General features: G+C 58.8%; 2 protein-coding genes across 5 annotated transcripts in view; one reads left to right on the top strand and one right to left on the bottom strand.

Moving 5' to 3' along the window:
- Positions 1 to 12,790, bottom strand: part of NACC2 (NACC family member 2) — a 95,001-nt gene that overhangs the window by 24,574 nt on the left and 57,637 nt on the right. For 2 of the 4 annotated variants that reach the window (XM_057548366.1, XM_057548364.1), the window contains exon 2: positions 8,892 to 9,840. In XM_057548366.1, the coding sequence (XP_057404349.1) occupies positions 8,892 to 9,777 (886 nt within the window). In that variant the 5' untranslated portion in view covers positions 9,778 to 9,840. Of the gene's footprint in view, positions 1 to 8,891; positions 9,841 to 10,762; positions 10,933 to 11,223; positions 11,367 to 12,790 lie in introns of those variants that run through there. The other 2 variants (XM_057548365.1, XM_057548363.1) reach the window with 2 other exon arrangements.
- LOC130708505 (collagen alpha-1(I) chain-like) overlaps positions 9,776 to 12,790 on the top strand; it is a 47,283-nt gene continuing 44,268 nt past the window's right edge. The window contains exons 1-3 of the mRNA XM_057549186.1: positions 9,776 to 9,795; positions 9,911 to 10,025; positions 10,650 to 11,352. Of these exons, the coding sequence (XP_057405169.1) occupies positions 9,776 to 9,795; positions 9,911 to 10,025; positions 10,650 to 11,352 (838 nt within the window). The remainder of the gene's footprint in view (positions 9,796 to 9,910; positions 10,026 to 10,649; positions 11,353 to 12,790) is intronic.

A 12,790-nucleotide genomic window follows, 5' to 3' on the forward strand; every position in this document is an offset into this window, starting at 1 on the left:
AAAGCCGAAAGTAACAGTTAGCCTAGAATTCTACATCCAGCAAAAATACCCTTCAAGAATGAAGGTGACAACTGTACAATGAAAACTGACTAATTTTATTATACATAAATTATACTTCAGGGCTTCCCTGGTGGCGCAGCGGTTGAGAGTCTGCCTGCCAATGCAGGGGACACGGGTTCGAGCCCTGGTCTGGGAAGATCCCACATGCCACGGAGCAACTAGGCCTGTGAGCCACAATTACTAACCCTGCGCGTCTGGAGCCTGTGCTCCGCAACAAGAGAGGCCGCGATAATGAGAGGTCTGCGCACCGCGATGAAGAGTGGCCCCCACTTGCCGCAACTAGAGAAAGCCCTTGCACAGAAACGAAGACCCAACACAGCCATAAATAAATAAATAAATAAATAAATAAATTTTTAAAAAATTAAAAAAAAATTATACTTCAATAAGGCAGATTTTTTTAAAAGGTGATATAAAGACCTCTTTGTAATTTTTCAGAATTCACTACTAGTCCATCACTAGGTTTAAGGAAATTCTCCAAGCAGAAGGAAAATAACACCAGATGGAAACTCTAATCTATACGAAGTATGACGAACTGGACAAGATAAATATGTGGGTAAACATAATAGGTTTTTTTTCATATTTTAAATTTTTTAAAAAAAATTAGACATCCACATGGAAAAAAAATCAGAACCTCGATCCATGTCTCACACCTTATACAAAAATTAACTCAAAATGGGCCACAGACTAAATGTAAAACCCAAAGCCATAAAACATCCAGGAGAAAACATAGGGGAAAAAATTCTTATAATCTTGTTAGGTAAAGAATCAAATACAACAGCAAAAGCATCATCTGTAAGAGAAATTACTGACCATTTAAACTTCATCAGGGGACTTCCCTGGCGGTCCAGTGGTTAAGAATCCGCCTTCCAGAGGCTTCACTGGTGGCGCAGTGGTTGAGAGTCTGCCTGCCAATTCAGGGTACACGGGTTCGTGCCCTGATCTGGGAAGATCCCACATGCCGCGGAGCAACTAGGCCTGTGAGCCACAGCTGCTGAGCCTGCGCGTCTGGAGCCTGTGCTCTGCAACAGGAGAGGCCGCGATAGTGAGAGGCCCGCGCACCGTGATGAAGAGTGGCCCCCACTTGCCACAACTAGAGAAAGTCCTCGCACAGAAACGAAGAACCAACACAGCCAAAAATAAATAAATAAATAAATAAATAAAAATTAAAAAAAAAAAAAAAAAAGAATCCGCCTTCCAATGCAGGGGACGTGGGTTCAATCCCTGGTCAGGGAACTAAGATCCCACATGCCGTGGGGCAACAAAGCCCGCGAACCACAACTACTGAGCCCGCACGCCGCAACTAGAGAGAAGCCCGCTTGCTGCAAAGAAGAGCCCGTGTGCCACAACTAAGACCCGACGCAGCCAAAAATAAAATTTAAAAATTTAAAAATTTAAAAAATAAACTTCATCAAAATTTAAAAATGTCTATGAAAGACACTAGTAAGAGAAAGAAAAGACAAACTGCAGTCTAGTAGAAAATGTTTACGAGTCACATATCCAACACAGGACTTTCACACCTAGAATGTATAAGAAATACACAATATCAACAATACTCAATATTCAAACCACCCAATAAAAAGAGGGCAAAAGACTCGAAGAAGCACTTGACCAGAGCAGGTATACAGATGGCAAATAAATACACAAAGGGTGTTCCACATCATTAGACATTAGAGAAATACAAATTAACACTGCAGTGTGACACCACTATAGACCATGAGAATGGCTTTTAAAAAAGAGACAAAACCAAGTGCCGACAAGATCATGGAATGACAGGAACCCTCCTGCTTTGCTGGTGGTGATGTAAAGTGACAGAACTATTTTAGACAAGAGTTTGGGCAATTTCTTATAAAGTTAAATATGCACTTACCGTATGACCCACTACCTCATTCCTAGGCCAATTTACCAAATAGAACTGACAATTCAAGGGTGCACAAAAACCTAGATGCCATGTTTGTAGCAGCTCAATCCATTACCACTAAAAACTAGAAATAAACCAAAGGTGCTTTGACTGGCAACTAGATAAACCCATTGTGGGAATACTATTCAGCAGTCCAAAAAAAAAAGAACCACAAACTCACACAACACGAATGAACCTCAAATGCATTGACTCAAAAGGCCACATACTGTGTGATTCCACTGATGAGACAGAAAACAGACCAGTGGTTGCAGGAGTTGGGGGAGAGGAAGGAAAGACTACAAAGGGGACGCAGGGGGATGATAAAATGTGGGAGGTGACTGCTCTGTATCTTGATTATGGAGGTGATCACGTGACTATATACATTTGTTTAAACTCAGAGAACAATTTGCCCCAAACAGTAAATTCTACTCTATTTAAATTTTAAAAGTGACTAAAAGTGGAAAAAAGACAACTGTCTGTTTCAAGTAAAAACAATAACATCATCATAAGGCTCATAGCCTATGAAGAAGTAAAATACATGACAACAATTTCACTAAGGACCGGAGAGGGGAAATGAAAACACACTGTTTTGAAAGTCTGAGTTCCACAGGAGGGGGTGATACACCTGAGAAGGTTGATGGGATAAGTCAAAGATTCATGAGTCAGCTCCAGACGACCGAAGCATGGCGGGGGTGTGGGGGGGATGTCTAACCACTAGGTCAACAGCAGAGCTAAAGAGAAACTCTGGAAAAATTCAATCAGAAAGTGGTGGAAAAGAGGAAAAAAAGAAAACATGACTAATAAAAAACTAATAGTGAGATGACAGACCTGAACCTAACCCCCTTGAAAATTACACTAAACGTAAATGGTTGAAAGATTCCCAATAAAAGATGGTCAGACTGGATAAAAAAGCAGATCTCAATCATGTGCTACCTATAAGAATTGAGCTTTACGACACAGGTAGGTTAACAGTAAAAGGATGAAAACAGCCAACACCAGGTAAATAGTAAACATAAGAGAGCTGGCACGGCTATATTAATACCTGCATAGATCAGAAATGGATAAATTCCTTGAAAGACACAAATTACCATGGCTCGAGCAAGATGTGAGAGAAATCTGAACAGTTCTACATCTAAACTAACAGAATGTATAATTGAAAACCTTCCCATAAGGAACAAAAACAACTACAAAACTGCAGGCCCAAGTGGCTTCACTGGTGAATGAATTCTATCAAATGCTTAAGAAAGAAATAACATCAAACTTATACAAACTCTTTCAGAAAGTAAGGAAAAGAGACATAAGGTTAGCATATCCTCCTACAAAACCAGACAAAGATACTACAGGCAAACTACGGATAATTAACCTTCATAAACGTAGATGCAAAATTCCCTAAGAAAACATTAGCAAATTGAATCCAGCAATATATAAAACAATAAAACATAATGACCAAGTGGGAGTTATCCCAGGAGTTCAAGGGTGGCTCAACATTTAAAAATTAACTGATGCAATACACCACATCAGTAAAATTAAGGAGAAAACCCACATAATAATTTCAGTAGATGAACAAAAAAGCAGTCCCACGTGTACGTGGATGTTCACAGCAGCACGACGATAACGGCCACACACGACTGCCACTGGTGGCACGTCCACGGCATGGGAGAATACCATCAACCACGAGGACCAAGGACCCACGCTCAGAACCACAGGGATGAATCGATCTCAAGATACAGTAAATGAAAAAAGTCAAAAATAAAAGACTCCGTTCTGTGTGATCCCACTTAAGGAAAAATGATAGTGATGGAAAGCAACAGGGGCTGCGGTGGTGGGATGGGGTGGGGAGGACGCGGGGAAACATCTGAGGGAAGTAAATTGTTGTGTATCTTGACCGTGGTACTTGACTGATTACAATGGCCAAACTCATCACCTGTACACTTGAAACTGGCCCTTTTTATTGTGTGTAAACGCTTTAATAAATAAAAAAGAGGGGGAGAAAAAGGCAGGCCTGCCCACCCAGCACAGGCACGTCTCAAACTCATTCTGCTGACGAGACAGCCGGACCAGAGTGCAGACAGCCTGACTCTGTTTACGGGGCGGACAAAAGTATCCAGAGGACAGAAAGCAGATCCGAGGCTGCCCACGGCTGGGGGTGGGGGAGGGGATGCCAGCAAAGGGGCGCAAGGGTCCCCAGGGTGACGGACACGTTCTCCATCTGACCGCGCTAATGGTACCACACCCGGATCTCAAATGGGTAGTTTCATACCCGGGTCACCGAGGTACGTAAGTTACACCTCAATAAAACTGGTTTAAGAAGAAATCTCAGGGTGCTTGGGGGTGTGAGGGTTAAACGCGACACTGCATGGAAGCTGAGGCCAGGGAGCCAGGGGGGCCGCTCCCAGAGGCCCTCAGGGATGAGCCCCAGATGGCGCCTGGGGTGCCCGGCCAGCGCTCAGGGCAGCCTCCGGGGTATACAGTGGGACAGACACGCTGGCGCTGGCACCTCCTTCGCCTGGCCTGAGCTGCCAGGATGCTGCCGTAGAAGAGCGGGAACCCCCCGAGCCTGGCAGGCCGCCCCTACCTGGGCGCCACTGTAGCCAGGCCAGGGCTTGTGCTGGGCTCTAACGGTGCGGACGCTCCTGGGCCAGGGCAGGAGGCAGTGTGGGTGGCGGGCAGTGGGGCTTGCAGAACCCACGCTGACTGCTCCCTCTCTGTGGGACCCCCAAGCGACAGCTCGTGAGCTCTGAGCTGTGGGTGGGAGCAGCCGCCATCCAGGCTTCCCCGAGGCTCTGCTGGAGGGACGCCCTGCCGTGCGGAGGGGGAACGCTGCAGGCTAAGATGGGCCAGCAGCCGCGCTGACCTCACAGGCCATGCTGGGAAGGCCTGGCCCGGGGCAGGGCTCTATCCTCCCGCGCACAGGAGCCATTCTGCGGCCCCTGCTCAGAGCGGCGGAACCCGGGAACAGACGTGCTGCTGCGTGCCAGGACCCCCTCCCGCGCACCACCAGGGTCCGTCCCGCGTCCAGGCGTGGGGACAGCGGGCAGACCCGGAGGGGAAGGGAGAGCAGGGCCACACAGGGCCACCAGCTCACCGGCCACACCAGCAGGGCACCCCGCGGCGGTCCCCTCCCGGGAAAGCGTGAAGGTGGAAGCTCGGGGCTGGTGCGTGAACACCTAGGCGGGCCTGTGGCTCAGAAGCCCATAGGGAGCACATCCGCCCAGTGAGGGGGGCGGGCCCGGAGGCCAGAAGGTGGTCAGAACCGCAGAGAGCAGGGGAGGGGGCCCGGGTTGGCGTCCCCCTCCCCCTCCATGCCCTCTGTCGGCTCATCCCCGCACCCCTCAGCCTCACTCCCGGGCCGAGGGGCAGCCCACCCTGACGGGGGCCCCCCGCCACGATGAAACACCGCGTCAGGGTCCAGTCTGTGTCTCTGTGTGTCCACAGCAGGTAGGGCAGGGAATACGCCCTTCCTGGCCACCACCGCTCGCAGCCTGTGGGTACAGATGTGCCCAAAGAGCGTGAACAAGTAGAGACCATGGAAGCGGACCCCTCACGGCGGAGTGCCCTCTGTGCCCTGCCCACCCCCGGAACCAACACCAACCCCCCCAGACCCGCACTGCCTTGACGGGGTGGCCCCTCGCTCCTGCTCCACTCCCGGCTAGAGGCTGATGTGCAGAAAGATGCCCACCGGCTCTGGGCCCTGCGGAGCTGCAGCAGGAGCTGCCCTGGGCCCCGGGGTGGGGGGCTGAGCCCACTGCGATGTGGGGTGAGTCTGATCGGCCCCATCATGGTTAGGGCCTTCCCAGTGGCACCTCTCCTCACCTAACCAATTAGAAACCACCCAATATCCTCCAACAGGGAAGTGGATAAATCAACCACGGCATCTCCACTAACGGACGATGACACAGGACTTGGACAGAATGGAGGAACACACAGGACGGAAACGGGAAACCACACGGGGGCTGCCGGGGGGAGGGATCAAGAGTCCATCCACTCATCTGTAATATTCAATTCCTCAATTTCCACAACAAGAAGCCCATCACGTGGGAGCTGTTAACAGGTCTTCACAGGGATGAGGGTGGGGACGGGGTCTCCAGTGCAGGGCTCTGCGTCCTTCGCTTTCCTGCACACGGCGTGCTGGAGAGAAGACCCCTGAAGGTCACTCAGGCCACCCCCTCCCTTGGCAGGTGGGGAAACCGAAAGGAGAAGGGACTCCTGAGAACCCTCATGTGCCAGTTCACCTTAGAACATTCCAGATTCCACCAGCTCGAGAGCCCTGCCCAATCCTTGTCCAGGCCCCGGCACGGGGCACCTGGCTATTCGGCTGCCCATGGGGGGTGTGAGGATGCCCCCTGGCCAGACCAGGCCAACGCAGAGGGAGCCTGGGGTACGGGAAACCAGCGCCCAAGGGGCAGCCAGCCTTTGGGGACGGGCCCCTCTCTGCCTGCCCGGCCCCCACGGACCCTCCCCCCAACCCTCTTCCCAGCGCGCCCGGTGCCCAGTGATGCCAGCAACGTCACTGCCGATAACCTAGATTTTAACCAAGAAATCACACACCCCCTCCCTGCCCCACTTACGGGCTCAGGGAGGAGAAAACCCAGACCGGAGCCTCCCGAGTCCTGTTGGAGACAGGCTCCCAGGCCACCGCCCCCAGTCTCGCAGCTTCCCTCCATCCCGTCCCACCTCCAACGCTGCCAGGGATGTGGGGTGCGGGGCTCACAGGCCTTGGCCGAGCCGTGCCCGGCCCCAGTAGGACCCAGCAGCTGGTCTCAGTGCAGGAGGGGCTGGTGAGAAGACCCAGTCCCAGTCAAGGCAGTGGGGCAGCTCAGTCTCCCAAGCCGCACCCCGGGCTGTCCACGGCCACCTCCCTTGGCTCCTTGGAAGATCCAAGGGCGCAGGTGGGCCACAACTGTCCGGGTGAGGAGAGGGTCCAGGCTCATGCAGCCAGAGGGGCAGGTGTCCTCAGACGGGCTGCCGCCCTGCACCCACACCCAGCAATCCCAGCACCTGTGCTGTCTCTCACCGTCTCGGACACACCAAGGCCCGAGGCCACGCTGGCGGGAAGGGGGCCATACAGGGAGGACCCTGGGGCGACACCTGAACTAGGGTCCTCTCCTGGTTCGGCACTGCACCGCCAGGGACCACCGGTGGGCAGCCCCGCCCCTGGGCCCTCAGCAGATTCTGTCCTGACCCCTCCGCTGAGCCCCGTCCAGCTGCTGGCACTGGGGGGGCGGGGGGGGGCGGTCCTCAGGGGCTGCGGGGTTGGCCCTGAGCCCGTGTAGCCTGTTTTCCTGGGGAAGGGGCTTGGGAGCCACCCCAGCTCCCTCTGGCCCAGTCTGGGTGCCAGTGGATCTTTCTACCCCCTGGGGGCTGTCAGGGAGATGGCGGGGTCGGGCAGAGGAAACTGCACACGGGTGGTTCCCAGGGTCCCGGCCAGGTCTGACCCACACCAGAGCTTGCGGTTTCTCGGTGTCAGGAACACCAAGCCCCACCCCCTACCTCTAAGCGGAAAATACCCAGTCCAGACGGAGGTGGTCTGTGTGCTAGTATCCTGCACGATTCATACAAACATGACAACACGCATTCAAATAAAGTCATGAGTTCTGGGAAAACCAAGGCCCAGAGCCCCTGGGGGGAGCTGCCCAGGGCAGTGCCTCCGCCGCAGCTCTGAGAGGAACGCTGAGAAGGGCCCACGCTAGCCAGACCAGAGACCGAAACCCAGCCGTCCAGTGCCACACGGGGACCGGCTGTCCCAACGGCCCGAGCTGGCCAGTGCACCAGGCATCCTCTGCTCCTGCCCCCCAGGACTGATGGACCAGTGCCCTCCTGGAGGGGGAGGAGCGGAAGGGGGAGGGAGAGGAGGGGCAGCGTTGGCCCCATCAGGGCGCAAGGACGTGGTGGGTCTCAGGGGCGGAAAGAGTCCCCAAACTGCCCTCTGGGGCCCCAGCTCTGGGATGCCACTTCCCACTGGCAGCATGCATCCGGGCCAGTTACTGGACACGGGCCCCGCATGCAGATCAGGACAGGCAGCGGGCCCAGGCACACAGCCAGTTTTCGGGGAACACAGAAGGCAAGGGGACACCTGACCTGGGGTCTCAACTACGGGACCCTTCACGCAGCAAATCCTGAACCATCTCTGGCGACTGTGATGCAGTTTACAGGCAACACCAGGCGTCGCAAATCAGTGCGTGTTGGGTTTATGGATCCCAAATGCGGGAGTCCCCCCCCCAAAATAAGTTGAGGGGCAGCAGGTTCAGCTCAAGAGGCACTCTCTGGCCTGCCGCTTGGTGCTGGCCCCAGGGAGACGGCCGCGACTGGGAGGGGCCCAAGGGATTCTCTGGCCTCCCTGAGTCAGAGGGAAGGCAAAAGCACATGGGTGGGGAAAGGGCTGAGGTCAAAGGTAGTGAAGATGGGCCTGCTGGGGCAGGCACCTCAGTGACAGGGACATTGAGGCCTCAAGCAGGTGAGTGACCAGTCTGGGTCACACACTGCCCTGTGAGCCCTCAGGCAGGTCCCTGGTCCACTGAGGCCCTCAGTCTCTTCATTGGTCTGGTGAAAGCCAGGGCTCCGTCCCACACGCTACGCTGCGGCTGAACTTTCCCGTGGCCTCTCATCTCACCCAGGATGGAGTTTAAAGTCCTTAGCTAAGGCCCTGCAAGACGGACCTGGGTCCTGCTCCTGCCTCGGGTGTCAGCTCCTGCCAGCTCGCCCGGTCTGGGCTGGGGACTGTCCCTGTACACCTGCAGCACAGTGGCCACCCTGAGCTGTGCCCCCGGGGTGCCCTGGCCCCCGGACGTGCCCGTCTTCCTGCCAAGCTGTGAGTGCCACGGGGTAAGGCCAGGTTAGCCTCGGTGCCCACGCAGGAGGTGCCCGGAGGTCCGCCCGTGCCCGCAGGCAGGCGGCCGCAGTGGTGGCGTGGGGACAGGCCCCCAGCACGCGTTACCTGCATAGCTGCCCGTGGCCTTGATGTACATCTGGCCGTACTGCTCCTCCACCATGGTGTCGTAGGCCTCGTCGTCCTCTTCGTCCTCCTCGTTGTGGTAGGAGGTGGGGCTGTCGGTGGTGGGCAGGCTGCTGGCCCCCGGGCTGGTCCGCTCCCCCTGGGAGTACTGCGCCTGCTGGATGCTGGGGATGAGGGTGGCCAGGCTGGGCACCCCGTAGTAGGAGACCCGGGGCAGCTTGAGAGGGGCCGTGCCTGCCGCCACCGCGGGGCCCGTCGCCACCGTCGCGCCGTCCCGGGGCCCCGTCTCCAGCGGGCGCTTGGGGGCCAGGCCTGGGCCTGCGGCCAGCGGCAGCTCCATGGCTTCGTGCTTGACGCGGGTTAGCAGCGGGATGGGCACGGAGGGGGACACGACGTAGGGCGGCGCGGCGGCGACCGGCTGCAGCTGGTTGCAGGGGCTCTGGGGCTCGGAGCTGGCGTCCTCGATCATAGCGGTCTGCGAGTCGCAGTGGGGTGAGCTCACCTTGAACATGAGGTCCGTGCCGCGCTCCACGATGTGCTGGATCTGCAGGAAGCCGGCCGTGTACATGACCACGAGCTGCTCGCTGGCCGCCATGGTCAGCCTGCCCGTGTAGCAGAAGGACAGGATCTGCTGGAAGCAGGCGGGCGGCACCGTGCCCGGCAGCTCGAAGGCGCTCTTGCTGTTGCCGCTGAACAGGTCGCGGAAGTAGAGGCTGCTGGCGGCCAGGACGGCCCGATGGGCCTTGAAGGCCTGGCCCTTGACCACAATGGACACATCGCAGTAGAGGCCCAGCAGACGCTGCTCGTTGAGGCAGCCGAGCACGGTGTTCCCGAAGTTGGGGATCTCGATGTGCAGCGTCTGCGACATGGCGGGCGGGGGCGGCGGGTGGGCCTCAGACTCTCAGTGCGGGAGCGGCCGAGCGGGGTACATCTGCGGGAGAGAGGGCGCGGGGCGCCGCGGTCAGCGTCAGGCTCCTGGACGTCCGGCGGCCCACCGGCAGGGCCAAGCCCCGCACCACCCCGCTCTGCCCCAGTGCCCGGGCCCCCCTCCAGGGCACCCCCAGACCCTCCAGCCGCAACGAGCCAGACCAGGTCTCGCCGCAGACCCGGCCGACGGTGGGAGCCTGGCAGGGCCGTCAGTGCCGCCCAGGATGCTAGAAGCCCCAGCTGGGTTTCCATAGCCGGGGTGGGGGTGGCGGGTCCCCACGCCACCCTGGGACGCTCCCAGAGGCCACCCAGCAGAGCGCGTAAGCCCTCGGGTCCGGGAGACACCCTGTCCTGGCAGAAGACGAGAACAGGCCTGCAGGCAGCGGACAGACAGGAGGACGGGAGGACGGGAGGACGGGACCGGGACGGGCGGTCCACCCACAGCACTGGAGGGGCGAGGGCGGCAGGCCCGCGTCCGCACAGCTCTTCTCCCAGGAAAAAGTTAGCAGCAAAGGAGCCCCTTGCCGCCTGTCCCCTGGGAGGGGCCCGAACCCAGAGCGAGGGGCAGGGCACCGCGGTGTGTGTGGCGGGGGTCTCGTGGGGGGCGGTTTCTCGGAGGCTTTGGTTTCGGTTTGCTTTTCCCCTTTTCCCTAGAGCAGCCGTGCGGAGGGCCCGCCAGGGGGGGCATTCTGCCCCGCCGGCTGAGAAGCCGCCCCCTCGGCCCTCGGGAGAGGCGGGCAGGAGCGGTTGCGCAGGGAAGTGAGCGGACGCTGGGAGAACTCAGCCTCTCCGCCACCTCTGCTTGCCCTCCAGGCAAAGGAGACCTCGGGCCAGAGGGGCTCCGAGCCGCGCCCGGCTCCCCCAGCCCGAGCTGCCTCGGGGACCCGGCTGCCAGCCCAGGAGTTGGGAGCCTGTCGCAGCCCCACCTGCGCGCCCTCCCGGCCCCCCAGCTCCCGACGCCAGCCGATCCCTGCTGGCTCGCTCCCAGCCCAGGTGACTAAAGGGGTCGTGGGGAGACAGGGGAGAGCCGAGCAAGGGATTGGCCGTTGTCGGATGCCGCCGGCCCGCAGGGTCTGGGGATGGGGCTCCCGGGCTGTGGATCTGGTGTCCGACTCAGAGAAGCGGGGCCGGGACGGACGGGCCGGAGAAGGCGCCGGCCCAACTCTGCGCAGTCGGCGCCCGTACAAAGGGCCGCTCGGTCCCGCGGGAGGAAAGTGCGGGCGGCCACAGAGGCGCCGGGCGGCCGGCGGAAGGAGGGCGGAGCGCCGGCCCGGCCGCCGACAGGAGTTGAGCAGGTGGGCGGCCGCTCGGGGGGAGGGCCCGCAGTGCCCCCGCTGCGGAGAAGTTGCCGGCCTGGCGGGTGGCACCGGCGGCAGGGGAGACCTACCTTTGGCCGCTGCCGCCGTGGCCCCGGCACTGCCCGCTCAGCCTGGCAGGGGCAGGCTCGCCCGCACGCCGGCCGCCCGCAGCCGCCAGCTGCTCCGGGAATGCAGCAAACGGAGCGGGAGCCCTTGGGGTGGGGAGGGCGAGAGGAGCTGTGGGGGGAGGGGGAGGAGGAGGAGGAGGGGGAGGAGGAGGATGGGGGGGAGGAGGGGGACAGAGAGTCTCGGCTGGGCTGGGCCTCGGCTCAGCTGCACCCAGCCCGGCTCTCCGGGGCAGCGCACAGCATCTAAATGAAGAGGCCGGATGCAGACGGACATTCAGGCAGCTCTCGGGAATGAATAGCCGCCTTTGATTTGGGAGCCGAAGTAAATGCCAGCTCCCAGCCCCGGCTTTAAAAACAGTGGAGTGTTGGTGCCAGAGGAATGCAGGGCTCCGGGTGTTGGTACAAGACAGACTTTTGATGACTCACTGCAATGCAAACAAAGATGGCAGAAATACTGTACGGTACGTGGAGAGACGCTTCGTGGTGCCACGGCAACTGAGACAGCCTGGAAATTTATAGTGCAGTTTCGCATACGAATTACCCAGTGAACTGCCACCCTGCCATCCTGTACAGCCCGAGTGTCAAAGCATTTAAACTATGCCAAACAGTCTGCAGGGCTGGCAGAGCAGCCTACCTCCTGCAGGGCAGGCGGCGGGGTGCCGGGTGGGGGCCGGCCAGGGGGGAAGGGAGGCCAGGGGGTCGGGGCAGACAGGGCAGAAGCTGGGTGAGCAGGGGAGGAAAAGAAGGGAGATGAGAAAATGAGGCAGAAAGAGGTGAGAGCAAGGGGCCAGGGAGGAAGAGACCCAGCCCCGCTTCCCCCAGCGCCCTGCAGGCCCCAGTGCCCGCCTTCCCCCGTTCTTGGGGTCCCACAGCAGCAGGCCCAGCTAGTCTGGCCCCAAAACCCCAGGGAATCACCCTGTCCCCCAACTCCCCAGCCGGGCAGCTCTCTTAAAGAAGTACAACTTTGTGATTACAACCGGGGGCCAAGCCCGTGGTGGCCATCAGCCAGGAGCCCCCGAAGGACCTGCCCTAGTCCCCGAAGGACCTGCCCCGGAGAGGTGGCAGCAAAGGCACTGCCCCCAGGTTACCCGCGTGGCCGGGCCAGCGGTGCGGGGCCCACAGCGTCCGCCGTCTACTGAGCCCCTCCTGGGCGGGGGCGGCCGTGCTGTGTGCACTGCCTGTTTTGCTGCAGAGGATAGCACCTTGTTCCAGGCTCAAGCCCCCACCTGCTGGACCGCGTGGGCCCTGGGGCAAACCACTGGCCTGCCCAGCCTCAGTTTCCCTGCTTGCCACCAACTGTGGCAGCCTGCGAGAAGGGGCAGGTTGACAGCGGAGAGGGCCAGGGGAGGTCTGTCTCCTGCAGCGCCCAGCATCGCCACCATCAGGTGATGTTGGGGCAAGGCGGGGGGGGGGGGGCGACAGGCAGCACCCCTCCCACCGTCCCTTCCGAGGCATCCGGAGAGAAAGAAAGAGCCATCTGGCGCCTCCCCATTCACACACCGTGGGCTCAGCTTCCGAGACCAGATAA

Source organism: Balaenoptera acutorostrata, chromosome 6, assembly GCF_949987535.1.
Source record: "Balaenoptera acutorostrata chromosome 6, mBalAcu1.1, whole genome shotgun sequence".
Taxonomy (NCBI): Eukaryota; Metazoa; Chordata; class Mammalia; order Artiodactyla; family Balaenopteridae; genus Balaenoptera; species Balaenoptera acutorostrata.